Source organism: Lampris incognitus, chromosome 20, assembly GCF_029633865.1.
Source record: "Lampris incognitus isolate fLamInc1 chromosome 20, fLamInc1.hap2, whole genome shotgun sequence".
Taxonomy (NCBI): domain Eukaryota; kingdom Metazoa; phylum Chordata; class Actinopteri; order Lampriformes; family Lampridae; genus Lampris; species Lampris incognitus.
Genome location: NC_079230.1, coordinates 4,862,988 through 4,887,311, shown reverse-complemented (window position 1 = coordinate 4,887,311; position 24,324 = coordinate 4,862,988). Strand labels below are relative to the sequence as shown.

At 48.8% G+C, this 24,324-nt stretch overlaps 1 protein-coding gene across 1 annotated transcript in view; it reads right to left on the bottom strand.

The window, feature by feature from the left end:
- arhgef11 (Rho guanine nucleotide exchange factor (GEF) 11) overlaps positions 1–24,324 on the bottom strand; it is a 45,333-nt gene that overhangs the window by 6,304 nt on the left and 14,705 nt on the right. The window contains exons 13-35 of the mRNA XM_056300814.1: positions 23,704–23,746; positions 23,257–23,353; positions 22,960–23,082; positions 20,570–20,593; positions 20,321–20,450; positions 18,687–18,780; positions 18,302–18,331; positions 17,925–18,057; positions 17,441–17,647; positions 13,291–13,338; positions 11,793–11,941; positions 10,428–10,568; positions 8,179–8,255; positions 7,911–8,036; positions 5,794–5,911; positions 5,388–5,566; positions 5,178–5,253; positions 4,470–4,652; positions 2,552–2,633; positions 1,996–2,076; positions 1,631–1,689; positions 1,374–1,514; positions 611–844 (exon numbers count right to left, since the gene is read on the bottom strand). Coding sequence (XP_056156789.1) covers positions 611–844; positions 1,374–1,514; positions 1,631–1,689; positions 1,996–2,076; positions 2,552–2,633; positions 4,470–4,652; positions 5,178–5,253; positions 5,388–5,566; positions 5,794–5,911; positions 7,911–8,036; positions 8,179–8,255; positions 10,428–10,568; positions 11,793–11,941; positions 13,291–13,338; positions 17,441–17,647; positions 17,925–18,057; positions 18,302–18,331; positions 18,687–18,780; positions 20,321–20,450; positions 20,570–20,593; positions 22,960–23,082; positions 23,257–23,353; positions 23,704–23,746 — 2,575 coding nt within the window. The remainder of the gene's footprint in view (positions 1–610; positions 845–1,373; positions 1,515–1,630; positions 1,690–1,995; positions 2,077–2,551; positions 2,634–4,469; positions 4,653–5,177; positions 5,254–5,387; positions 5,567–5,793; positions 5,912–7,910; positions 8,037–8,178; positions 8,256–10,427; positions 10,569–11,792; positions 11,942–13,290; positions 13,339–17,440; positions 17,648–17,924; positions 18,058–18,301; positions 18,332–18,686; positions 18,781–20,320; positions 20,451–20,569; positions 20,594–22,959; positions 23,083–23,256; positions 23,354–23,703; positions 23,747–24,324) is intronic.

The window sequence follows — 24,324 nt, the reverse complement described above, 5'->3', positions numbered from 1 at the left end:
TGTCATCGGGAATAGAAGGAGAGCCCGCAACCACAGCTATACAGAGGACAGACGTGCAAAGAATTGTGTGTGTGTGTGTGTGTGTTTGTGTGTGTATTAAAAAAAGTGGTGTCCATATGAAGAATGAGACGGAATGACAGAAGGAGATGAAATGCAGGACCGTGTGATGTATGTGTGTGTGAGCAGATGAAGGAAGGAGAACAGAAGCAGAGGAAGGGTGTGAAGAAGAAAATCTGAATCTCTGAGTGGTCAGAATACATGCAGAGGAGCAGGCAGGCACACAAATCCATTTTTAACACACAGAAAGAAAAAGAAAACCCATTAGCGGCCGAGTCACGTTCGTCTCTATTAAAGACGACACGGAGGCTCAAACCACAGCATGTATGAGTTACAGGAGGCACTAAATGTTTGATGCGGTTATCTGTACTGCAGCCTGCAAGCGAACTTCCTGTTCCACCTTGGTCTCTGATCACTTTGCTCTGAAGTACTGACGACAGCGCTTTCAAATCCACCCTCCACACTGGAGGGAGTAGAACCCGTCCCGAGAGGGACTCCATGTTTGAACGTTTGCTTATCCTCACGGAGATTTGGTCTCAGTGGGATCCATTACCTTTCCTCATGACCTGAAAGGCCGGGTGCTCTGCCTCCGGAGGCGGGGCCTCCTCTGGCTCAGCCTCCCATTGGTTGACACTGACACCAAGGCCGGTTTCAAGGGACCCTGGCCTTTGTCCGTCAGTGAAGGTGCTCCTCTCATTGGTCGTCTCGTTGGTGGGCGTGTTGTCCGAATTGTGGCTCCACTGGTCTTCCTCCAGATCTCGGAATATCAGCTGCCTCAGCGTTTCAACTGCAGGTGAGCGAAAAAAGTGAGAAATCAAGACTGTGAAAGGGGATGTCACGCGACCAGGGCTGTGTGAGAGATGACACAACTTGATCATGAATTTGGGTCCACCGCAGCCAGGACGCGAACCCGGGTCTCCCGCACCACGGGTGACTAACTTATCCAGTCGATTAAAGGGTCTGACCCGTTAGGCGAGGGCTAGTGAGTCCATTCATCTGTGACCGTTACAGTAAACAGATTAAAATGTAGATCACAATTAATCTGCCAATTTGGGTCTGAAGAAGGGGACGTTACACACAGTTTAGGACGATGACGGTACATGAAAGCAAGTGTAACTCTGTGAAATGTAATATTCAGCTGAACAGATACTGGTCCACTCCTCCTCTGCAGAGCCAGCAGCTGACCAGGTTAATCAAACATGCCTGCATCGACTGGCGGCAGAAGAAGGTCCTCAATCAGGACCTATCGGGATCTGTGTCGGACTCCATCACGACAGGAAAACTTGGAAATAACATTTATCTGAATGCGTCATTACCGTCTTGCAGAGCGGCTTCGGCCACGCCCACTGTTAGCCTATCGCCACAGAGGAAAGCTCCTGATTGGTCGGTGGGTGCGGTGGAAATGAGCGCGTTGTCGCCGCTAGAGGACTGGACCGACCGCTCCTTCATCGAATCACCTAGGAGGGGAACAAATGCCCCGAATCAAGCGAGCGACAAAGCCACGTTAAAAGACCTGACCCAAATACTTCTCAACATTTGATGTCAAGGCTGGCGAGTGTTGACCTCTGCTCACCTGATGGGTAGATACGCCTGCCAGATGAGACCGGGGAAGGATTGTTGAGACCAGGGGAGCTGTTGACACACACACACACACACACACACACACACGAAGCTTACAATACAAGAGGTGCTAACGGTTATGTTTTCATTTGGGCTGGAAAAGTGGATAACTCCACTCTGATCCACAGAAAGGACAAAGGTCAAACTTCAGCATGCTTCGCTTAGAAGGACATTTACACACTCCGATCAGTTTAACAATTTACTGTCCACTGTAAGCTGAGATGCTTAGTGTACTGATCCGAGTGTGCAGGACTTTCAGTTTTTCGATGTCCGTATGGAAGGAAAGTCGTTTGACATCACGATAACTTGACCACTCACGATATGGGTGTGGAACTGTGATTGGTCGAGGGTGATGAGCTGCCGGCCAATGAGATGGTCTTCTCAAGCAAGTCTTTCCAGCTAGAAAAAACATCAGATACAAAGTCAACACGAGAACGCATTTGTGATTAGCCTGGTAAATGAAGATGCCTACTCCAAAGACCTTTATCCATCCATTATCCAAACCGCTTATCCTGCTCTCAGGGTCACGGGGATGATGGAGCCTATCCCAGCAGTCATTGGGCGACAGGCAGGGAGACACCCTGGCCATCACAGCCCCCCCCCCCCACACACACACACACACTCATACCTAAGGACAATTTAGTACGGCCGATTCACCTGACCTACATGTCTCTGGACTGTGGGAGGAAACCCACGCAGACATGGGGGAGAACATGCAAACTCCACAGAGGACGACCCGGGACGAACCCCAAGGTTGGACTACCCCGGGGCGCGAACCCAGGACCTTCTTGCTGTGAGGTGACCGTGCTAACCACTGCCCCGCCATGCCGTCCCCAAAGACCTTTACAATCCCAGCAAATCCAGCGGCACTTACGTGTTCTTCTCCGAGGCCGAGCCAGCCACCAGCTCGTAGATCTGACTCTCTGTGGGGCTGATGACGTACAGCGCTTTGTTGTCTGAGAGACACAGACACATGGTCAGAAACACACAAGAGCAGGATAACAGAACCTCACATCAAAACCTAGTGGAACAGGGAGGGAAAGTGAAAACCTGCACCCTACAGTGGTCATGTTCCCATCAGAGAAGAATCGCCATTCATTTCTCCAGTGATCAGTTTTTGGAAAAATGATTACAAATCCCCTCCAGTAGAGCCACTGTAATGGCCGGCTTTTAAGGATAAACTGCGCAATCGAAAGCGAGATAATCCCGTTGTCTGACAATGAACTTCCAACTTCATGCTGTGGTAGGAATGCTACCACCAGAGGGCGACAAATCATTTTCTCTCCGTGTGTAGGGGGAATCAAATAAATGGATGGAACCTGAAAAGTAGTTCGTACTTCAGACAGAAGAGGCATTTCTCAGGAATTTAATCAATACTAAACAGAAAAAAGCCTATCTTTTGCTAATATATATAGAGAGTAAACATGTAGAGAGTACACAAGTAGAGAGTACACAAGTAGAGAGTACACATGTAGAGAGTAGACAAGTAGAGAGTACACAAGTAGAGAGTAAACATGTAGAGAGTACACATGTAGAGAGTACACAAGTAGAAAGTACACAAGTAGAGAGTACACATGTAGAGAGTAGACAAGTAGAGAGTACACAAATAGAGAGTACACAAGTAGAGTACACAAGTAGAGCGTACACAAGTAGACAGTACACAAGTAGAGAGTACACATGTAGAGAGTACACATGTAGAGAGCACACAAGTAGAGAGTACACAAGTAGAGAGTACACAAGTAGAGAGTAGACAAGTAGAGAGTACACAAGTAGAGAGTAAACATGTAGAGAGTACACAAGTAGAGCGTACACAAGTAGAGAGTACACAAGTAGAGAGTACACATGTAGAGAGTAAACATGTAGAGAATACACAAGTAGAGAGTACACAAGTAGAGAGTACACATGTAGAGAGTACACAAGTAGAGAGTACACATGTAGAGAGTAGACAAGTAGAGAGTACACAAATAGAGTACACAAGTAGAGAGTAAACATGTAGAGAGTACACAAGTAGAGCGTACACAAGTAGACAGTACACAAGTAGAGAGTACACATGTAGAGAGCACACAAGTAGAGAGTACACAAGTAGAGAGTACACAAGTAGAGAGTAGACAAGTAGAGAGTACACAAGTAGAGAGTACACAAGTAGAGAGTAAACATGTAGAGAGTACACAAGTAGAGCGTACACAAGTAGAGTACACAAGTAGAGAGTACACATGTAGAGAGTAAACATGTAGAGAGTACACAAGTAGAGAGTACACAAGTAGAGAGTACACATGTAGAGAGTAGACAAGTAGAGAGTACACAAGTAGAGAGTACACAAGTAGAGAGTAAACATGTAGAGAGTACACAAGTAGACAGTACACAAGTAGAGAGTACACAAGTAGAGAGTACACATGTAGAGAGTACACAAGTAGAGAGTACACAAGTAGAGAGTACACATGTAGAGAGTACACAAGTAGAGAGTACACAAGTAGAGAGTACACAAGTAGAGAGTAGACAAGTAGAGAGTACACAAGTAGGGAGTAAACATGTAGAGAGTACACAAGTAGAGAGTACACATGTAGAGAGTAGACAAGTAGAGAGTAGACAAGTAGAGAGTACACATGTAGAGAGTACACAAGTAGAGAGTACACATGTAGAGAGTAGACAAGTAGAGAGTACACAAGTAGAGAGTACACAAGTAGAGAGTACACAAGTAGGGGAAGTCTGGTAAATCACAGAGCGTTACCAGCAGGTCGCCATACTGCAGGAAAAACCCAACCCTTGACCCTTCAACCCTGCGGCTCCCTCACCTGTGGCTACGGAGCGGACCAGCAGAGAGTCCAGCCGGACCAGGGGGCTGAAGGAGGTCTTGGTGTCTCCCCCTCCCCCGCCGCCCCCGCCCAGCCAGCGGGACGGGTAGCGCAGCAGCAGCCGGTCGTCCGGAACCCTCTGGAGCAGAACCAGCAGGTCTGACAGCAGCAGCGCCTGAATCTCTGTTAAGGTCAAGAGGTCACTGGAACCAGAACGCTGGTTTTTTCTAATCCCCCCCCCCCAACGGTTTTTAAAAGATTTTCCCCTCCTTTGTCTCCCCAGTTGTACCCGGCCAATTACCCCATCTTTTGAGCCGCCCCGGTCGCTGCTCCACCCCCTCTGATCCACGCGCCTCCTCCCATACATGTGGAGTCGCCAGCCGCTTCTTTTCACCTGACAGTGAGGAGTTTCACCAGGGGGGTGCAGCGTGTGGGAGGATCACGCTATTCCCCCCACTTCCCCCTCCCCCCTGAACAGGCGTCCTGACCGACCAGAGGAGGCGCTAGTGCAGCGACCAGGACACATTCCCACATCCGGCTTCCCGCCCGCAGACACGGCCAATTGTGTCTGCAGGGGCAGATGAGGCTTCTGATCCAACGTAAATACGTACATAGTTTGTATGATCTTGGTATAACTCAATAAAAAAAAGGGAAACTGATATTGGCCAGTAGGGGGCAGCGCAGGACACAACAGACAGTCTACATTACCTAGCGTCTTGTCTTTGCTGACTTTCCAGGTGAGGGAGCCTTCATGGATCATTCTCTTGCTGGTCAGATCCAGACTCTATGGGAGACAAGCAGTGTGACATAACGCCATCTGGCCGCCATGTGGCGCACAACACAGGAAAACAAATCAGAGCATCGGACACTGGAGAAGCATTTCAGCTGCGGGTCTGAGTCACGTCCATCCATAAACACACAAAACAAAAACACAACCGGCAGCGTCACCTTAAACTGCGGCGCGGCGTCCAGCCGGCGTTGGTACTGGCCGAGGCGCTGCCGGTGTTCAGTTTCTCTGACGACCTCGTTGACGGCCTGCAGAATCCCCCGGCAACAGGCCTGGGCCCGCTGGAGGAGGGAGAGGTCCGACGAGCCAGCTGCAGGAAGACAGAGGAATGACATGCCAGCTTCGGGGGGCAAACTGGGTGTGGTGGTTTCCTCCACCACAAGCAGCCTCGGCACAGCAGGCAGGGCTGCACTCAGACTGCACCTTCATGTCTGTGTCCTCTCGGCAAGTGACATTTGGTTGTCGTGTGTGATGTCAGCAACAACTTTGTGTGTGTGTGTGTGTGTGTGTGTGTGTGTATGTGTGTTTCCTCCTCACCCTCAGTGTGTTTGATGATGTTGTCCAGCAGCAGCGGGTACTTGGTGACCCTCTGCATCTCCGACACCAGCAGGTCTTTGAGCTGCAGTCTCCTACAGTGAGGGCTGGCCTCACACTCCTACACACACACACACACACACACAGGATATAATAGGATCACAACTGAAATAATACAAAATCTGGCCCAGGAGAAACAAGCTTTTTAAGCTAACACCAGCATCAAAACTCACAGCTGGCTATCACAAATATGCACGTTTGTTTTTTATTTTTAAACCTTGCTGTCGGCAGGCTCAGCGCACAACACAGGGAATTTGTATGCCTATGTGATGTGGTTCTGTTGGCTTCATCAGAACGTGACCTCCAGCGCCCAGTGGGGCGGTTTGCAGCTGAGTCTGAAACGGCCGGGATGAGAGTCAGCACCTCCAAGTCTGAGGCCGTGGTTCTCTACCGGAAAATGGTGGATTGCTCCCTCCGGGTTGGGGATGAGTTGTCGCCTCAAGTGAAGGAGTTCAAGTATCTCGGGGTCTTGTTCACGAGTGAGGGTAGGATGGAGCAGGAGATTGACAGGCGGATTGGTGCAGCATCAGCAGGAATGTGGACGTTGTACCGGACCGTTGTGGTGAAGAGGGAGCTGAGCCGGAAGGCAAAGCTCTCAATTTACCAGTCAGTCTTGGTTCCAACCCTCACCTATGGTGTTTGGGTGGTGACTGAAAGGGTGAGATGGTGGATACAAGTGGCTGAAATGAGTTTCCTCCGTAGGGTGTCTGGGCTCAGCCTTAGAGATAGGCTGAGGAGCTGGGACATCCGGAGGGAGCTCGGAGTAGAGCCGCTGCTCCTTCGCATCCAAAGGAGCCAGTTGAGGTGGTTCGGGCATCTGGTTAGGATGCCTCCTGGACGCCTTCCTTCGGAGGTTTTCCAGGCACGTCGAACTGGGGGGAGACTCCGGGGTAGACCCAGAACTCGCTGAAGGGACTACATGTCCAATCTGGCCTGGGAACATCTTGCGATCCCCCAGGAGGAGCTTGAGGGCGTTGCTGGGGAGAGGGATGTCTGGAGTGCCCTACTTAGCTTGCTGCCACCACGACCCCACCCCGGAGGAGCGGTTGAAGATGAGAGACGATGTGCCGATGTGTCCAAGACAGAGTTCATCTGCAAGTTGAGTTCAGGTTCTTCACCTGCAAAGGCAATCGTTATTCATTATCAAGAGCCGCTTATGAACAACTCCGTCCTTTGGATGATCTGTGGGATCGGGGTTTCTGTCATACGTTTATAGCTGCCACCGGTCCCCCTCTTCTAAACGTTGGCTCAGCATCGCCTCTCCGGAAGGGGGACCATCACCACAAGTGAAGCGAAGGAAACGGAGAAACGAAAAGTGACAACATGTACCGGACGAGACGGACACGGAAACAGACGCTGGCAAGTGTTCGACAAAACACGAGTAAATGGATCTTAATCATTTCGGATCGCAGTTACAGCGGTAAAGGAGAAGACAAGAAGGGGAAAAAAAGGGAGGAAGAAAATTAAAAAAGGGGGGAGAACGAGATAAGAAAGTGGGTTTTAACCCAGAGTACTTCCCATGGACTGTGTGAGTGATGCTCGTGGTGTGTATGTGAACGTGACACGTCCACGGGATCAAACCCAATAACTCTGGTGTCTGAGATGTGCGACTTATCGTAGTGCCTCTGAGCAGCAGACAGGCTCTGCAGCCATGAGCCCACGGGGGGGGGGGGGGGGGGGGGGGCAGGAGCCCCGAGAGCAACAGCCCCCCCAAGGTGCCCAAACCAGTCCCCTAAAGCACAAGCCAAGCCTGTACCCCCACCTGGTGACACCTGCGGGTGTGTGGACTGCAAGCACTGACTGCCGGCCTGGGACCAGGACCGTCCCAAAAACGCCAAGCAGCGGGACTAAGTCCAACAGCCACCCCCCCCCCCCCCCATACCCATGACAATGAGCCGCCACCCAGGGGCCCCGGAAAGCACCCGGCAGCGCTCACCACAGCCCCGCTGGTACGCAGCAGGCAGGACACCACCCAGCACTGAGGACAAAATACAAACATGTGTGTGCTTCCTGAGTAATGTGAGTCAATCAAGGGAATTGTGCGTTCGTGTGTGCGTTACCTGGATGATGTGAGCGAACCGAGGGTCTTTGCGTTGTTTGCTCTTAATAATTTCCAGAGCTTGTGACTGCTGACTGCACAGCTGGGAAGCATGATCCTGAAACTCCTCCCCAGCGGTACCTTCAAACTACCACCATTCACACACACACACACACACACACACACACACACACAGCCACGTGTTTGGTATCAGACAAATCCTACCGTAGCCTACTACATGACCCACAACACTTGGTCATAACTATGTATTTTTCCATCATTAGACTCACCCTGGCCAGCATGACATCCCCGATGTCCTGAACGATGGGAGACTCTCTCTTCCTCTTCATCGCCTCATACAGACTGGCTGCAACCCAGCGAACCGCAAAAAACACAATCAGACATGACAAGAAACAACCTCAAGTTAACATATTCTAACATTAACATGTTGATATTACATATAATTATATAATATTATAGATAATATATTAGATAAATAATACATGTAGATTATATTATAACATATATAATTATATATAATATCATCATCATCATCATCATCATCAGTTGCATAACCTATGGAGGTCGTAGGAGCCCAGCTGATGCCTCAACAAGGCTCTCCCCGCCTCCACTACACTCATACGGTTGGTGAAGGAAGTGGCCGTTGTTAACCCAGGCCTCGACCGATCCAGTATGGTGACTGAGTTTGGTTGAGTCATCCTTGTGTTCCAGTAGGGGGAGTACCTGGTGGTCTCCATCTACTCTCCAGGTATGGATGGCCGTTGCTTCACAGAGGAACTCATCCGCCCTTTGACAGGTTTTGTTTATAGTCCTGCTGGGTGTCCACACACCCTCCTCACAACAACCCAAGACTTGAAGTGGGGTTGCCAGTTTAGTCGCTGACGACCCGGCAGTTGCAGTTTAACGTTGTATCCAGGACGCATATATAATATATAATAATAATAATAATAATATATAATATATATAATAACAACTATGATGGCCTGTCCAGAGTGTCTCCCCACCTGTGACTGCTGGGATAGGCTCCAGCATCCCCGCGACCCTGAGAAGAGGACAAGTGGTTTGGATAATGGATGATATCGTAATATACATTATATATCATAATATTATATCATATATTATAATACTATATTATAATTATTATATTTATAGTTATATATTTATATATATTCATAATAATTTATTATAATTATTATAATATATTATAATATCATCCATCCATCCATTAGCTGAACCGCTTATCCTGTTCTCAGGGTCGCGGGGATGCTGGAGCCTATCCCAGCAGTCATTGGGTGGCAGGCGGGGAGACGCGCTGGACAGGCCGCCAGCACATCACAGGGACGACACACACACACACACACACACACACACGAATTAAGTTGGTCTGAACTGGTATTTACACACAAATGAATTTGGTGTGAACTGGCATTTGTAGGTTAGACTGGTATTTGTAGGTTAGACTGATATCTGTAGGTTAGACTGGTATTTGAAGGTTAGACTGGTATTTGTCGGTTAGACTGGTATTTGTCGGTTAGACTGGTATCTGTAGGTTAGACTGGTATCTGTAGGTTAGACTGGTATCTGTAGGTTAGACTGGTATTTGTCGGTTAGACTGGTATCTGTAGGTTAGACTGGTATTTGTAGGTTAGACTGGTATCTGTATGTTAGACTGGTATTTGTAGGTTAGACTGGTATCTGTAGGTTAGACTGGTATTTGTAATTTAGACTGGTATCTGTAGGTTAGACTGGTATTTATATGTTAGACTGGTATCTGTAGGTTAGACTGGTATCTGTATGTTAGACTGGTATCTGTAGGTTAGAATGGTATCTGTAGGTTAGACTGGTATTTGTATGTTAGACTGGTATTTGTAGGTTAGACTGGTATCTGTAGGTTAGACTGGTATTTGTAATTAAGACTGGTATCTGTAGGTTAGACTGGTATTTATATGTTAGACTGGTATCTGTAGGTTAGACTGGTATCTGTAGGTTAGACTGGTATTTGTATGTTAGACTGGTATCTGTAGGTTAGACTGGTATCTGTAGGTTAGACTGGTATCTGTAGGTTAGACTGGTATCTGTAGGTTAGAGGGTTAGCATAGCTGTATTTGAATAGAACATCTTCTCAGCAATAAATAAATAAATAAATCCAAGAAATGAATTTACTGGCTGAGGACATTTTGAGACATCCCCTTGTTTTAGACTTATATATTATATTATATATTTCATATATAATACATTTATTTATTATCAGTTACATATATTCATTAAAATGTTATATTCATAACATTAACATATTCTATATACCAATATATAGAATATGTTATACGTGCCAGAAATCAGTACTATACTTTTTATACTCTTCTATACTTATACTTTTTTTTTCGTTGTAATTTCCAAAAAATTTCCAGACCAAGAAATGACCAAAACCAATTTCTGTACAGGGGCCCTCATAAAAGACACACAAGTACAGAGGGAGATACAAACATAAACACACAGCTGGGGGGGGGGGGCGACTGACCGTGCAGCTCGTAGACCTGTGGCAAGTTGGGGAAGATGCAGGCCAGCTCATCAGAACTCAACACAGACCTCATCTTCTGGAAGAAGACCTGGTCCAGAACCCGGAGAGTCCGCAGGTGGGACACCTCCGTGGTGAACAGCTCTGACAGGGAGGAGAGGAAGGTGGAGGGCAGACGGAGGAGACAGGAAGAGGAAAATCAGAAGCAGGAGAAGAGGGAAGACAATAAACAATAAGATTCGTTTTTTAAGAAGTACGGGACTTTGTTTTCAGAGATAAAAAAACATAATGAATGTTCAAGTTCACAGGAGTTTCGAAAAATAAATAAGTCTACAATTTGATGTTACCATCATCTGTGTTACTCCTAATATGGGCTGTGACCTGGTCTGATGTGTGGTCTCGGTGTTATTGGAACTGCCGGTCTGCATGGGCTAGCAGTTAGCTTAGCCTGCCCTGCTTCCACATCCTGTCAGACCGCCCTCAGTGTTTCCTCTTTGGGCGCAGCTCCGGTCAGGGCCGTGGTCCCCGGGCCCACAGGACGCAGCAGACCAGGCTCCCTCAGTCGATCCGACACTAGCTCTACCAGCCAGACACCTTCGACACACCTCCCCGCACTCCACATGACGACACTAAAAACACAGTCAAGGCTAGGCGAGGCCGCCGCCAGACCGCCATCGGTGTAGTCTGAACTGCCTGTCTGCATGGGCTAGCAGTTAGCTTAGCCTGCCCTGCTTCCGCGTCCTGTCAGACCGCCCTTGGTGTTACCCCTTCGGGCACAGCTCCAGGCAGGGCTGTGGTCCCTGGACCCACAGGACGCAGCAGACCAAGCTCTCCCAGCTGATCCAGCGCCAGCTCTCCCAGCCATCAAATGAAGACAAAACGCAGACGTGGACAAAGACACTGCATGGACGGTCCTGGGTGAGGTCGCTGCAAACATGAATTCGCGGCGCCATCTTCCCACACCGGTACTGGGTAAGGCCGCTGCAAACATGAATTTGTGCCACCTTTGAAGGCCCTTTCACAGAAAGAAGAGGAATTGACTCAATGCCAATTCTGTGAAGCAACGCTGTCATGATGGTTGCTTTCCTTATCCTGTTGTGTAAAACGTCCCCGTCGTAGAACACTCCAATTACAGATGTGACTACATGTTAGACTGTGTGAAAGTGGAGCGAATGATGCACCCAGGAAGAACTCATCAGTAACTGTGTCTTTGTCGAGACTTTCTGAAGGCACACACGATCAGCGCACTGTGTTTCACTTCCCAGCTGTGTTATAACACCTGTCAACATGTTAATAACATGTATGTACATCCACCAGGTTGTGAGCGTTAAAGTTCTGGTTTGCTCGTGGGTTCAGGCTCATGTTTACCATAGATGACAGCCTGTCGGTCCACTTCTCTGGGGCTGAGGGTGGATAGGAGCTGGGGGGAAACCATCTCCTGCCAGTTCTGACCGTCACACGCCTCCTCCTCCAGGGCTAGGGTGTCAGGCAGCAGGGCCAACGGGGACTCCACGCTCCTACACGTTTACACATGCACATGCAAAGTGTCAATACAGGTCAATCTGCTTCCATGGCAACAGGATCATGATGACAGTACAGATCTGGCAAACCCCCAAAATCAACCAGCCAGGGTCAAAACATTCCAACGATGTCACTCAGTAGCACACAATACTGTAGCGAATTCAGGGGGTGGCCGGCAACCGCCGCAGCTGGGACTCGAACCCGGGTCTCCTGCACCACAGGCGACTACCTTAACCGGTCGACTAAAGGGTCTGACCTGTTAGCCAAGGGCTAGTGAGTCTCGTTATCCGTGGTCGTTATAATACTTTGACATAACTCGCTGGATAACCGACAGGCCTGTTTTCAAAGATCACGTGTCTAAATCCCGGACGAGTGCTTCTAAGCACGCACAAGTCTTACAGAGTGTTCACACCAAACGCGAAGCGAATTTTCACCTCGCTTTACCTGCGTGAGTTTGGTCGCAGGATCATTTGTTTTTATTCCCGTTACTCGTGCGAGTTTGGCTGCAGGATCGAGTAGGCAAACCCACGAATTCTCTTCTGGGAAAGAGGGCAGCAGATTGAGAATCTCATGACATCACTGACGTCACGAGGTTCTCAGCGCTGAGAGGCTTTCGCGACACAGCGTCACGCGAATTTCTCACTCAAGTTGAATATTTTCAACTCGCGCGAATACGCGAATGACACAAAATTCGCGTCGCCCGGCGTGAATACATGCGAATATGCGTCTATTTGCATCTTTGCGCTGACTTTATGTGATCTTATCGCATGAAAAAACTGCTTCACGTTTGGTGTAAACACAACATTAGAACAAGCAACTGACAAGGAGTCTTGCATTAATCAATCAACTGATTGAGAATTTTTTGTTTTTTGGATCCCCCCTTTTCTCCCCAATTGGTCTTGGCCGATTGCCCCACTCTTCCAAGCCGTCCTGGTCGCTGCTCCACCCCCTCCGCCGATCCGGGGAGGGCTGCAGACTACCACATGCCTCCTCCGATACATGTGGAGTCACCAGCCGCTTCTTTTCACCTGACAGTGACGGAGTTTTGCCAGGGGGACGTAGCGCGTGGGAGGATCATGCTATTCCCCCCAGTTCCCCCTCCCCCCTGAACAGGCGCCCCGTCATGCCAGAGGACACATACCCACATCTGGCTTCCACCCACAGACATGGCCAATTGTGTCTGTAGGGACACCTGACCAAGCTGGAGGTAACACAGGGATTCGAACCGGCGATCCCAGTGTTGGAAGGCAACGGAGTACACCGCCACGCCACCCGGACAGGGACAGCCTCGAGTATTCATTTAATCAAGGGTTGTGTATGCGTGGGAGGTGACGGAGGAACTCACCTGCGTCTGGAGCGAGGGGTGTAGGGGGGTGTAGGGTTCTCTAAGGACCTGTGTATGAGAGACACAGGACAGGGGTGAACACCAAGTCAGGCCCCTACAAAACTCAGCATATTTCAGCTCCGTGAGGGTGCTGTTAGTATGTAAATCTACTGTCTCAGGGCCTGTTCAGCATTTGTTGAAGTCTGTCAAGCGAGCACTTATCAAGTCCCGTCTTTTGTCTGTCTTTAGTCTGTGTTGCACACTCAGATTTGAGTGTTTTGAGAAACTGACTGCAGGTGTCCTGGTGGCATCAGTTAGGCGTGCTTGTGCGTGTCAGTGGTTTATGTAAAGATTCAGAATCAGAAATTATTTTATCGCCATGTGCACGACATGCACTAGGAATGTAGCTTGGTGCTGTTGGTACCATTATGAGTGCAAGAAAAATACTGTCTTAAATAAGATAAACAAAAATAAGTATGTGAGTGTCTCAGAAGTACACGCAAGCCCTTGCATGTCTTGCGTTCATCATTACTTTCAGGGCTCCTACACATTTTCTATTTCTAAACTGCATATTTTCCAGACTCAAATTTCCAGACTTCCAGACTCAGCCAACCGGGCTTAATATTTGGGATTGTCAAGCAAGTCCTCGGAAAACGTGCATTTACCCATTGTGGCCCTTCAGTCCACACTCCTACGCAGGCAGCTGAACGATGTTCCACTGTCAATCATCTGTCCAAAGAGGAAGTAGACTAACCGGTGCTACCTATACTCGTATTACTTTCCATCCACCCATCCATCCATTACCCAAACCGCTTATCCTGCTCTCAGGGTGGCGGGGATGCTGGGATAGCGGTCATGACAGGCCGCCAGCCCCCTAACTTTTTTTTTTGGTCTCCTTTTCTCCCCAATTGAATTTGGCCAACTACCCCACTCTTCCGAGCCGTCCCGGTCGCTGCTCCACCCCCTCTGCTGATCCGGGGAGGGCTGCAGACTACCACATGCCTCCTCCCATACATGTGGAGTCGCCAGCCGCTTCTTTTCACCTGACAGTGAGGAGTTTCACCAGGGGAATGTAGCGTGTGGGAGAATCATGCTATTCCCCCAGTTCCCCCTCCACCCCCGAACAGGCGTCCTGACTAACCAACCAGAGGAGGTGCTGCGACCAGGACACATACCTACATCCGGGTTCCCACCCGCAGACGCCCGACCAAGCCAGAGGTAACATGAGGATTCGAACCGGCAATCCTCGTGTCGGTAGGGAAAAGAATAGACCGCCACGCCACCCAGACGCCCTATTTTGCCTTAACTTATTGAATAAATATTACATTAATGTTGCCCAATATTTTTTAGTCCCTTTTATACATACGAACTGAAAATGAGTTGAAAAAAGTAAAATAATTTAATTTTCATGGCGTCTGTGCCACCTTCTTTATTCACTGTTTCCATGTAAACGATGATCAATGAAGCCGCAAGGTTTCCTTACGCAGAACAGATAGTCCGTTAACTTTTCTGATAACTGCATCACTGCATAACTCATAAATTCTCAGACAAGCTGGATGTTTGGTTATGTGATGCTGTGTACAGTATATATGTACAGCATATTTATACAGTATATGTACAGTATATATATATATATATATATATATATATATATGTGTGTGTGTGTGTGTGTGTGTGTCCTGTATATATGTACAGCATATATGTACAGGATGCAAGGAGTGGAGGTGACGAAGGCATGAGTTTAAATACTTAGGGTCAACTGTCCAAAGTAACAGGGAATGCAGAAGAGAGGTGAAGATGAGAGTGCAGGCAGGGTGGAGTGGGTGGAGAAGAGTGTCAGGAGTGATTTGTGACAGAAGGGTACGAGCAAGAGTTAAAGGGAACCAGCTATGTTGTATGGTTTGGAGACAGTGGCACTGATGAAAAGACAGGAGGTGGAGGTGGAGGTGGCAGAGATGAAGATGATAAGATTTTAATTGGGAGTGATGAAGAAGGACATAATTAGGAACGAGTATATTAGAGGGACAGCTCAGGTTGGACGGTTTGGAGACAAAGCAAGAGAGACAGATTGAGATGGTTTGGACATGTGTGGAGGAGAGATGCTGGGTATACTGGGAGAAGGATGCTGAATATGGAGCTGCCAGGGAAGAGGAGAAGAGGAAGGCCAAAGAGGAGGTTTATGGATGTTGTGAGGGAGGACATGCAGGTGGCTGGTGCGACAGAGGAAGATGCAGAGGACAGGAAGAGATGGAGACGGATGATCCGCTGTGGTGACCCGTAACGGGAGCAGCAGAAAGTAGTAGTAGTAGTAGTAGATATATGTACAGCATATATGTACAGCTTATATGTACGGTATACATGTATAGCTTACATGTATAGCTTATATGTAAAGCACACATGTACAGTAAATATGTACAGTATACATGTACGGCATATATGTACAGCTTATATGTATGGCATATATGTACAGCTTATATGTACAGTATATATGTACAGTGTAAGAGTTGCATTGTGTCTGTGGATTTAGAGAAAGCATACGACAGGGTGCCAAGAGAGGAGGTGTGGTATTGTATGAGGAAGTCGAGAGTTGCAGAAAAGTAGGTAGGATGGGTGCAGGATATGTATGAGGGAAGTGTGACAATGCTGAGGTGTGCGGTTGGAATGACAGATGGGTTCAAGGTGGAGGTGGGATTACATCAAGGATCGGCTTTGAGCCCTTTCTTGTTTGCAATGGTGATGGACAGGTTGACGGACAAGATCAGGCAGGAGTCTCCATGGACGGTGATGTTCGCGGATGACATTGTGATCTGTAGCAAGAGTAGGGTGCAGGTTGAGGAGAGTCTGGAGAGGTGGAGGTATGCACTGGAGAGAAGAGGAATGAAAGTCAGTAGGAGCAAGATGGAATACCTATGCGTGAATGAGAGGGAGGACAGTGGAATGGTCAGGATGCAAGGAGTAGAGGTGACGAAGGTGGATGAGTTTAAATACTTGAGGTCAGCTGTCCAAAGTAACGGGGAGTGCAGTAGAGAGGTGAAGAAGAGAGTGCAGGCAGGGTGGAGTGGGTGGAGAAGAGTGTCAGGAGTGATGTGTGACAGAAGGGTACCAGCAAGAGTTAAAGGGAAGGTTTACAAGATGGTGGTGAGACCAGCTATGTTATATGGTTTGGAGACAGTGGCACTGATGAAAAGACAGGAGGAGGAGGTGGCAGAGATGAAGATGCCAAGATTTTCACTGGGAGTGAGGAAGAAGGACGGGATTAGGAATGATTATATTAGAGGGACCGCTCAGGTTGGACGGTTTGGAGACAAAGCAAGAGAGGCAAGATTGAGATGGCTTGGACATGGGTGGAGGAGAGATGCTGGGTATACTGGGAGAAGGATGCTGAATATGGAGCTGCCAGGGAAGAGGAGAAGAGGAAGGCCAAAGAGGAGGTTTATGCATGTGGTGAGGGAGGACATGCAGGTGGCTGGTGTGACAGAGGAAGATGCAGAGGACAGGAAGAGATGGAGAAGGATGATCCCCTGTGGCGCCCCCTAACGGGAGCAGCTGAAAGTGGTAGTAGTAGATATGTACAGTGTATATGTACGATATATATGTACAGTATATATGTACAGTGTATATGCAGTTCAACAATACCGCCGCATTTTCTTTCAAACTAATTTGGTCGCTAACATCAGTTTTTGTTAAAGTTATAAGGCCCTTCGGGCGGGGCTGTTTTGCAGGCTGTGACGTAGAGGCAGCTCCGTGTAGGAGTGTGCGTTCAGTCGCACGCCATACTACCTGCCTTGTTGTCGACATGAACCTCGCTCTGGCCCGTGCTCTCTCACACGGCGGTAAACTTGGTGGCTGCGCTGGCTGCCCGCGGCAAACGCCATGAAACACTCTGCTCGTATGATCAACTTTAGAAAACAGAATGGGGGCAATAGTCTGGGAACACAAATATTTTTCCACACTCTCTTTTCTTTTTTCCATACTTATCCAGACCTGGAAATGACTAAAGTCAAATTCCATACTTCTCCATACTGCGTAGCAACCCTGTACGCTGCCGGGGAGAACTTACTGGAACCCACTGCTGACTGACAGGATGAAAATCTTTCATGTATGAAGACTTTGTGGTGTGTGTGTGTGTGTGTGTGTGTGTGTGTGTGTGTGTGTGTGTGTGTGTGCTCACCGTGCTGAGCTGCTGGACGCAGATGAAGAGGTGCTGTGTTGCAGTGGCCTGAGCCCGGGCCCCTCCCTCTCCTCACCGCAGTCCTCCATGTCCACATCGCTACGGGAACGGGGGACGGACTCTGCCCCGGAGGTCCCGCCTCGCCGACGCCCCTCCCCCTGAGCCTTCAACGATTCGCTGCGAGCCAGACGCACGGAGACCGTGGGACTGAGAGACAGACAGAGAGAGCTATCTAAAGTTTTATGAATGATGCAAACATTGGGCAGAATTTTAGGGAAATGTTCCACAGTTCCTTGGGGGCTAATCATTTTGCCCTTAACTGTATGTAACTGTACTGATAAATGTATTTCTGTTGTCAAGCCTCTGTTGTGTAGCGATTGTGATATACGTTGGGACACAGTCGAGAACGAGATGGTAAATCTCAAAGGGGTTTATCCCAATAAATTAATTTTGAACAGGCGTGCACACACACACACACACACACCTGTCCATGCCGTCCTCTCCCAGGCTGCTGGAGGACAGTCTCTGGGCATCTGCACCTTCAGCCCCCTCTTCTGCTGGCGACTCTGTGTGGTTCTCAAATTGCTGGATGATGTTCCTCACACTACCTGGACGGACTATAGTGCACACACAGACAGACAGACAGACAGACAGACAGACAGACAGACACACACACACACACACACACACACACACACACACACACACACACACACACACACACACACACACAATATAAACGATGTAGATTAAAAACCAAACTTCAGATAATGTCTGAAAAGAGCACGTGTGTCATATACAGAAGAGGTGGGAGGGTTTAAGATAACTAAATCAAACTAAGGAAGAGGGTAAAAGATGTACCTTCGGTGGGCGACAACGGGGCATGGAACGCTACAAAACCAAAATGAACCAAACAGAAAGAGTGGATTCAGAACAGGGAAAAACCAATGGCAGGTCAACAGAACCAAAGCAAAACTGACACAGAGGTCTTACACAAGCCAGTGAGGGGACGAGGACGAAAAGAAATCACTGCTACTGAATAAAAGACATGAATCAAACCATGTGAATAAAACGTCATCTTAACAAGACCAGCACTGAACCAGCACGACTTATGGCTAGTTTCAAGATTTTTACATCAACAGTTTTCAGTTATGTTGTGTGCGTGTGTGTGTGTGTGTGTGTGTGTGTGTGTGTGTGTGTGTGTGTGTGTGTGTGTGTGTGTGTGTGTGTGTGTGTGTGTATTTACTGGACTGGGAGGTGCCCCGAGGTTTGCCGATGTACTTCAGGATAGGATTCCTCTTCTTGTCCTCTCCATCCTTCTCTTTCTTGGCACTGCTCTGCTGTCAGAGAGAGACCATGACAGAGAGAAGACCATGTCAGAGAGAAGACCAGGACACAGAGAAGACCAGGACAGAAAGAAGACCATGACAGAGAGAAGACCAGGACAGAGAAGACCAGGACAGAGAGAAGACGAGGACAGATAGAAGACCATATCAGAGAGAAGACCAGGACAGAGAGAAGACCAGGACAGAGAAGACCAGGACAGAGAGAAGACCATGACAGAAAGAAGACCAGGACAGAGAGAAGACCAGGACAGAGAGAAGACCATGTCAGAGAGAAGACCAGGACAGAGAGAAGACCAGGACAGAGAGAAGACCATGACAGAGAGAAGACCATGTCAGAGAGAAGACAAGGACACAGAGAAGACCAGGACAGAGAAGACCAGGACAGAGAGAAGAAAATGACAGAGAGAAGACCAGGACAGAGAGAAGACCATGACAGAGAGAAGACCATGTCAGAGAGAAGACCATGTCAGAGAGAAGACCAGGACACAGAGAAGACCAGGACAGAGAGAAGACCATGACAGAAAGAAGACCAGGACAGGGTAACGTTCATTCAGAAGGCAGGTTGGACAAGACAGCTGTGTCTGTTTAAACCGGAGCTGAACAAATACATTATCAGCTTCCACAAACTGGTTTGTTTCACTCTGAGGAATATGTACAGGGCAGAGTCTGGCTAAACTTTATTGACATCAGATCAAAGACACCAACAGAGATCTGTCTGAACTGGTTTTAACACCAGAACGAGCAAGGCGGTCATTTAGACTGTTTTGGATTTTCCAAGTTTAGTAACTGCGGAAAAAAAGATACAGACCTGCCGCTCCCTGATTTCTCCTAAAATTGCATATATTTTCATTTAAAATGAGTTTTAGATCAATTGCACAAACAAAAAAAGTCATGATCAGATCTACCTGAGACGACCGTGAGCGGTCAACATGACCGTCTCGTAATTTGTGCGTGATTGAGTGCATCATGTCAGTATTTATGACGTGTGTTGTCACATAATTTCCTGTGTGACGTTCGTTGCTCTGTCCTAGAAACACACTAGCGTCCTCCAGTGTAGAGAAATAGTCTAAACTTGATGTGTGATTATGTCCAACATGTCTGGTTACAGACGCACCATGACTACCACCGAGGCTTTGCAGTATTTACAGGACAGCGGCCATTTTAAATTGTTGGAAAATAGCATTAAAGTTGTTAAAATGTTAATTTTGGTGTCAGTTAGTTTCATAACAGACACACTAACATATGCAATGCATTAACATCTCTACTGGGTATTTACATAGAGTTTAAAACCCGGCCGTCATGTTGACCGCCCCCACGGTGGTGTAGGTAGTGTGAAATCCCGGTGGTTCTAGTGATAAGTGTGTTGTCAAGATGACCCAAGCCGGAAAAAAAAAAAATTGTGAAAAAGAGAATTGTAAATAATGTCCTAATAAAATGTGTAAAATCCCCACGCCGCCGACCAAGCCTCTGAGGGCAGAGACGTGGGACACTTCGGATTTGGCGAGCAGCCGTACGGACCGGCCGCCGCTCTTACCTTCTTGGTCTTGGGGAAGAAGGCCAGCCACTTCTCCTTCTCCGTGCTCAGACCGGGGAAAACCTTGGAGTCTCTGAGCTTGATGCCGGAATGACGCAAGTACAGCAGCACAGCCGATGCCAGGGGAGAGCTGAGGGAGAGGAGAGGAGAGGACGAAGAGAAGAAGCAGCTGAATTAAGGAGGAAAGCCGCCTTCCTGTCGGTATCACAGTTGAATAATATTCCGCTGCTGACCGAACACTTCCTTTACCTCCTGTCCTCTTCGTGCTTGGAGCTGCAGCGGGAAACACAGAGAGAAAGAGAAAAAACAAAACACGTTAAATCGCTCCGCAACCTTTGACCGGCCTGCACAGAGTTCTCCAGCTGGTGACCAGCGCCGTTCCAGTCCAGGCTCACATTCGCTTTACTCACAGTAAAACACACACCTGTGTCAGAAACACACACACACACACAGTGTAGGAGTCATGTGATGACAGTTCACCTGCGTACTGTGTGTGTGTATGTGTGTGTCTGGGCGGGTGAACTGGACGTGTGTAAATGTCACGCGGCTGTCAGGGTTCCCGGCCGTGGCGATGACCTTTGGTACGGTAGCTCAGGTGAGCCTTCTTTGAGGCTTTGCAATAATCTTTACTGGTTGTGTTACATCTGACCCCGTCGCTAGGCAGTCCCGGTTCAACACAGTGTGTGTGTGTGTGTGTGTGTGTGTGTGTGTGTACGCTCTTGTGTGACATCCAGATGATGCACAAGTCCTTCTTTGGCTTTAATATGAGAGTAAATATTTAAAACTAGCAAACAGCTCGAATTAGATCTTGTGGAAACGGCCGACATTCTGCTCCTGCAGATAAAATGGCCGGCGCACGCCATTTAACTGACATTTGTCCGAGCCGTCCCGGTCTCTGCTCCACCCCCTCTGCCGATCCGGGGAGGGCTGCAGACTACCACATGTCTCCTCCGATACATGTGGAGTCGCCAGCCGCTTCTTTTCACCTGACAGTGAGGAGTTTCACCAGGGGGACGTAGCGCGTGGGAGGATCACGCTATTCCCCCCAGTCCCCCCCCCCTGAACAGGCGCCCCGACCGACCAATCCACCCTGTCTTTCAGGCGGTGAGCCCCCGTAAGGTCCCTGCGTTGTGTCAGGTGATGTGTACCAGGGCCGGGAAGACAGACGGGGAAACAGGACTCCAGGTGGCGGCTGAGGCAGAACAGCCTGCTCTCATTTACTGTCTTAAAAACACCGAACACAACTCGTCAGTTTCCAAAGCACTTACTGGCTCACAAATGACATACAAAATAAAATAAAATAAACTTCAGCTGCCTCAATCAAGAGCAAATTACTGATTAGCCAGCCACAACACAAGGCTTAGCCTTTTTGGCGATGCCCAGATAAGCTAGCTCGCCCACGCCACACAATTAGCGATTAGCACAAACATCTTTTCAACATCCATCCATCCATCCATCCATCATCCAAACGGCTTATCCTGCTCAGGGTTGCGGGGATGCTGGAGCCTATCCCAGCAGTCACTGGGCGGCAGGCGGGGAGACACCCTGGACAGACCGCCAGACCATCACAGGGCCCACATTCACACCTAGGGACAATTTAGTACAGCCGATCCACCTGACCTACATGTCTCTGGACTGTGGGAGGGAACCGGAGCACCCGGAGGAAACCCACGCACAGACACGGGAAGAACATGCAAACTCCGCACCGAGGACGACCCGGGACGACTCCCAAGGTTGGACTACCCCGTGGCACGAAACCAGGACCTTCTTGCTGTGAGGCGACCGCGCTAACCACTGTGCCGCCATTTTCAACATTAAATTTACAAAAATGGTTCCACCCTGAACATAATCACACTTGGAACAGGCGTGTTGCACAAGGTTATAACACACACAGTGACCAGTGTTCATTAAGACTACGAAAATAAACTGGACTTGACTCTCTCACACACACACACACACACACACATCCGGCTTCCCACCCGCAGACACGGCCAATTATGACTGTACGGACGCCCGACCAAGCCGGAGGTAACACGGGGATTCGAACCGGCGATCCCCCGTGTTGGTAGGCAACGGAATAGATCAGACTACCACGTGCCTCCTCCGATACATGTGGAGTCACCAGCCGCTTCTTTTCACCTGACAGTGAGGAGTTTCACCAGGGGGATGTAGCGTGTGGGAGGGTCATGCTATTCCCCCCAGTTCCCCCTCCACACTGAAAAGGGGCCCAGATGGACCAGAGGAGGCGCTAGTGCAGCGACCAGGACACACACCCACATCCGACTTCCCACCCGCAGACACGGCCAATTGTGTCTGGAGGGACGCCCGACCAAGCCGCAGGTAACACGGGAATTCGAACCGGCGATCCCCATGTTGGCAATAGACCGCTCCGCCACCTGGATGCCCACCTATCCCTTCTCTGATGGTCTTCTTGATTTTTCTCCCATTTTTTTCACGAATTATTTGTTTTATCCTGCGGAAATTTTGCCATCTGAACGGACTATGAGGAAAGAGGGTGTCGTCTACTGTGGTATACCGTATCTATCTGTTTCTCATGGTGTTAAACAAGACTACGAAAACAAACTGGACTTGACGCTCTCTCTCACACACACACACACACACACATGTGGCAGACTCACAGTATCTCCCAGAGAGCAGTGACCTGTCTGTCCACCACCTGTCTCTCTTTGGCCGGGTCTCCATCCAGCTGAAGCAGGTCTCCTTCTCCGAACAGCGAGCCCAGGCCCATCATCTGCTTGTTCCTAAGGGACACACCATGTACAGCCAAACATCTCAGCATCAGCTCTTTGATGGCGTGATACTGGACAATACAACAGGATCACATTAAACTGCCGGTGTTTTCACCAGGCGGGTGGGGGGGGGGGGCCGTGTTTGATGATTTATTGAGAGAACGAAGCAGGACTGTTTTTCAGTACCTGTAGTCTTGAATCTGCTCCTGGATATCAGGCAGCACCTGCTGCTGCAGGTCCGACAGAGGACCCCGGATGTCCTCCTGGGCATGGAGACGGTTCTCTGGATGGACAGCACGGAGAAAGAAGAGAAGGCTTAATGGACGACCTGGTTCTAACGCCATAATACAAACAGTGCTCTCCAACCGAGTCTCTTCGAGGGCTAAGGACACGCAGGTTTCATCCCAACAAAGCATCACACCAGCTGCTTCCAGATGAAGCTGTCAACCAGATGAACCTACTGCAAAAACTAGCTGATGGAGGGTTCTGCTGGAATCAGAACCTGATCACACATACTACCCGAATGAAGTCACAACAAAGCAAAACCAAACTGCTCTTCTACCTTTAATAATACTAGCATCCCTCCTTAGAGCACAGCAGAAAAAACCCCAAGATGTCCTTCTGGAATCTTACCGATATCTGTGAGGAACTCCTCCCGTACTTTGATTTTCAACGGCTACGGATGAATAAACAGAGGAATGTAAAATTAATCTTTTATGTTTCAACCACTGACTTCAACATTTCTGCTAAACTATGTAGTCGTGATAACAAGACAACATTAGGCACAAGGTTAATGCATAATTAACCTTAATTAATGGAAGTTAATGCTTCCGCTTCTGGTGTGGGGGGATGGTGGCGTGAACTTGGGTTTTCGGCGGCCTCGCCCAGTACCGTGCGTGCAGTGTCTTTGTCCACGTCTGAGTCAAAGTTTATGTCTTCGTTTGATGGCTGGGAGAGCTGGCGCTGGATCGGCTGGGAGAACTTGGTCTGCTGTGGTCCCTGTGGGCCCAGGGACCACAGCACTGCCTGGAGCGGTGCCTGAATAGGTAAGACCGAGGGTGGTCTGACAGGACGCGGAGCTAACTGTTAGCCCATGCTGACCGGCAGTTCCAATGACATCGAGGGTGGTCTGGCGGCGGCCTCGCCTTGCATTGACTGTGTTTTTGGTTTGGATCGACTGGGGCCGTCTGGTCTGCTGCATGTGGTGGGCCCAGGGACCACGGCCCTGCCTGGAGCTGCGTCCGAGGAGGAAAC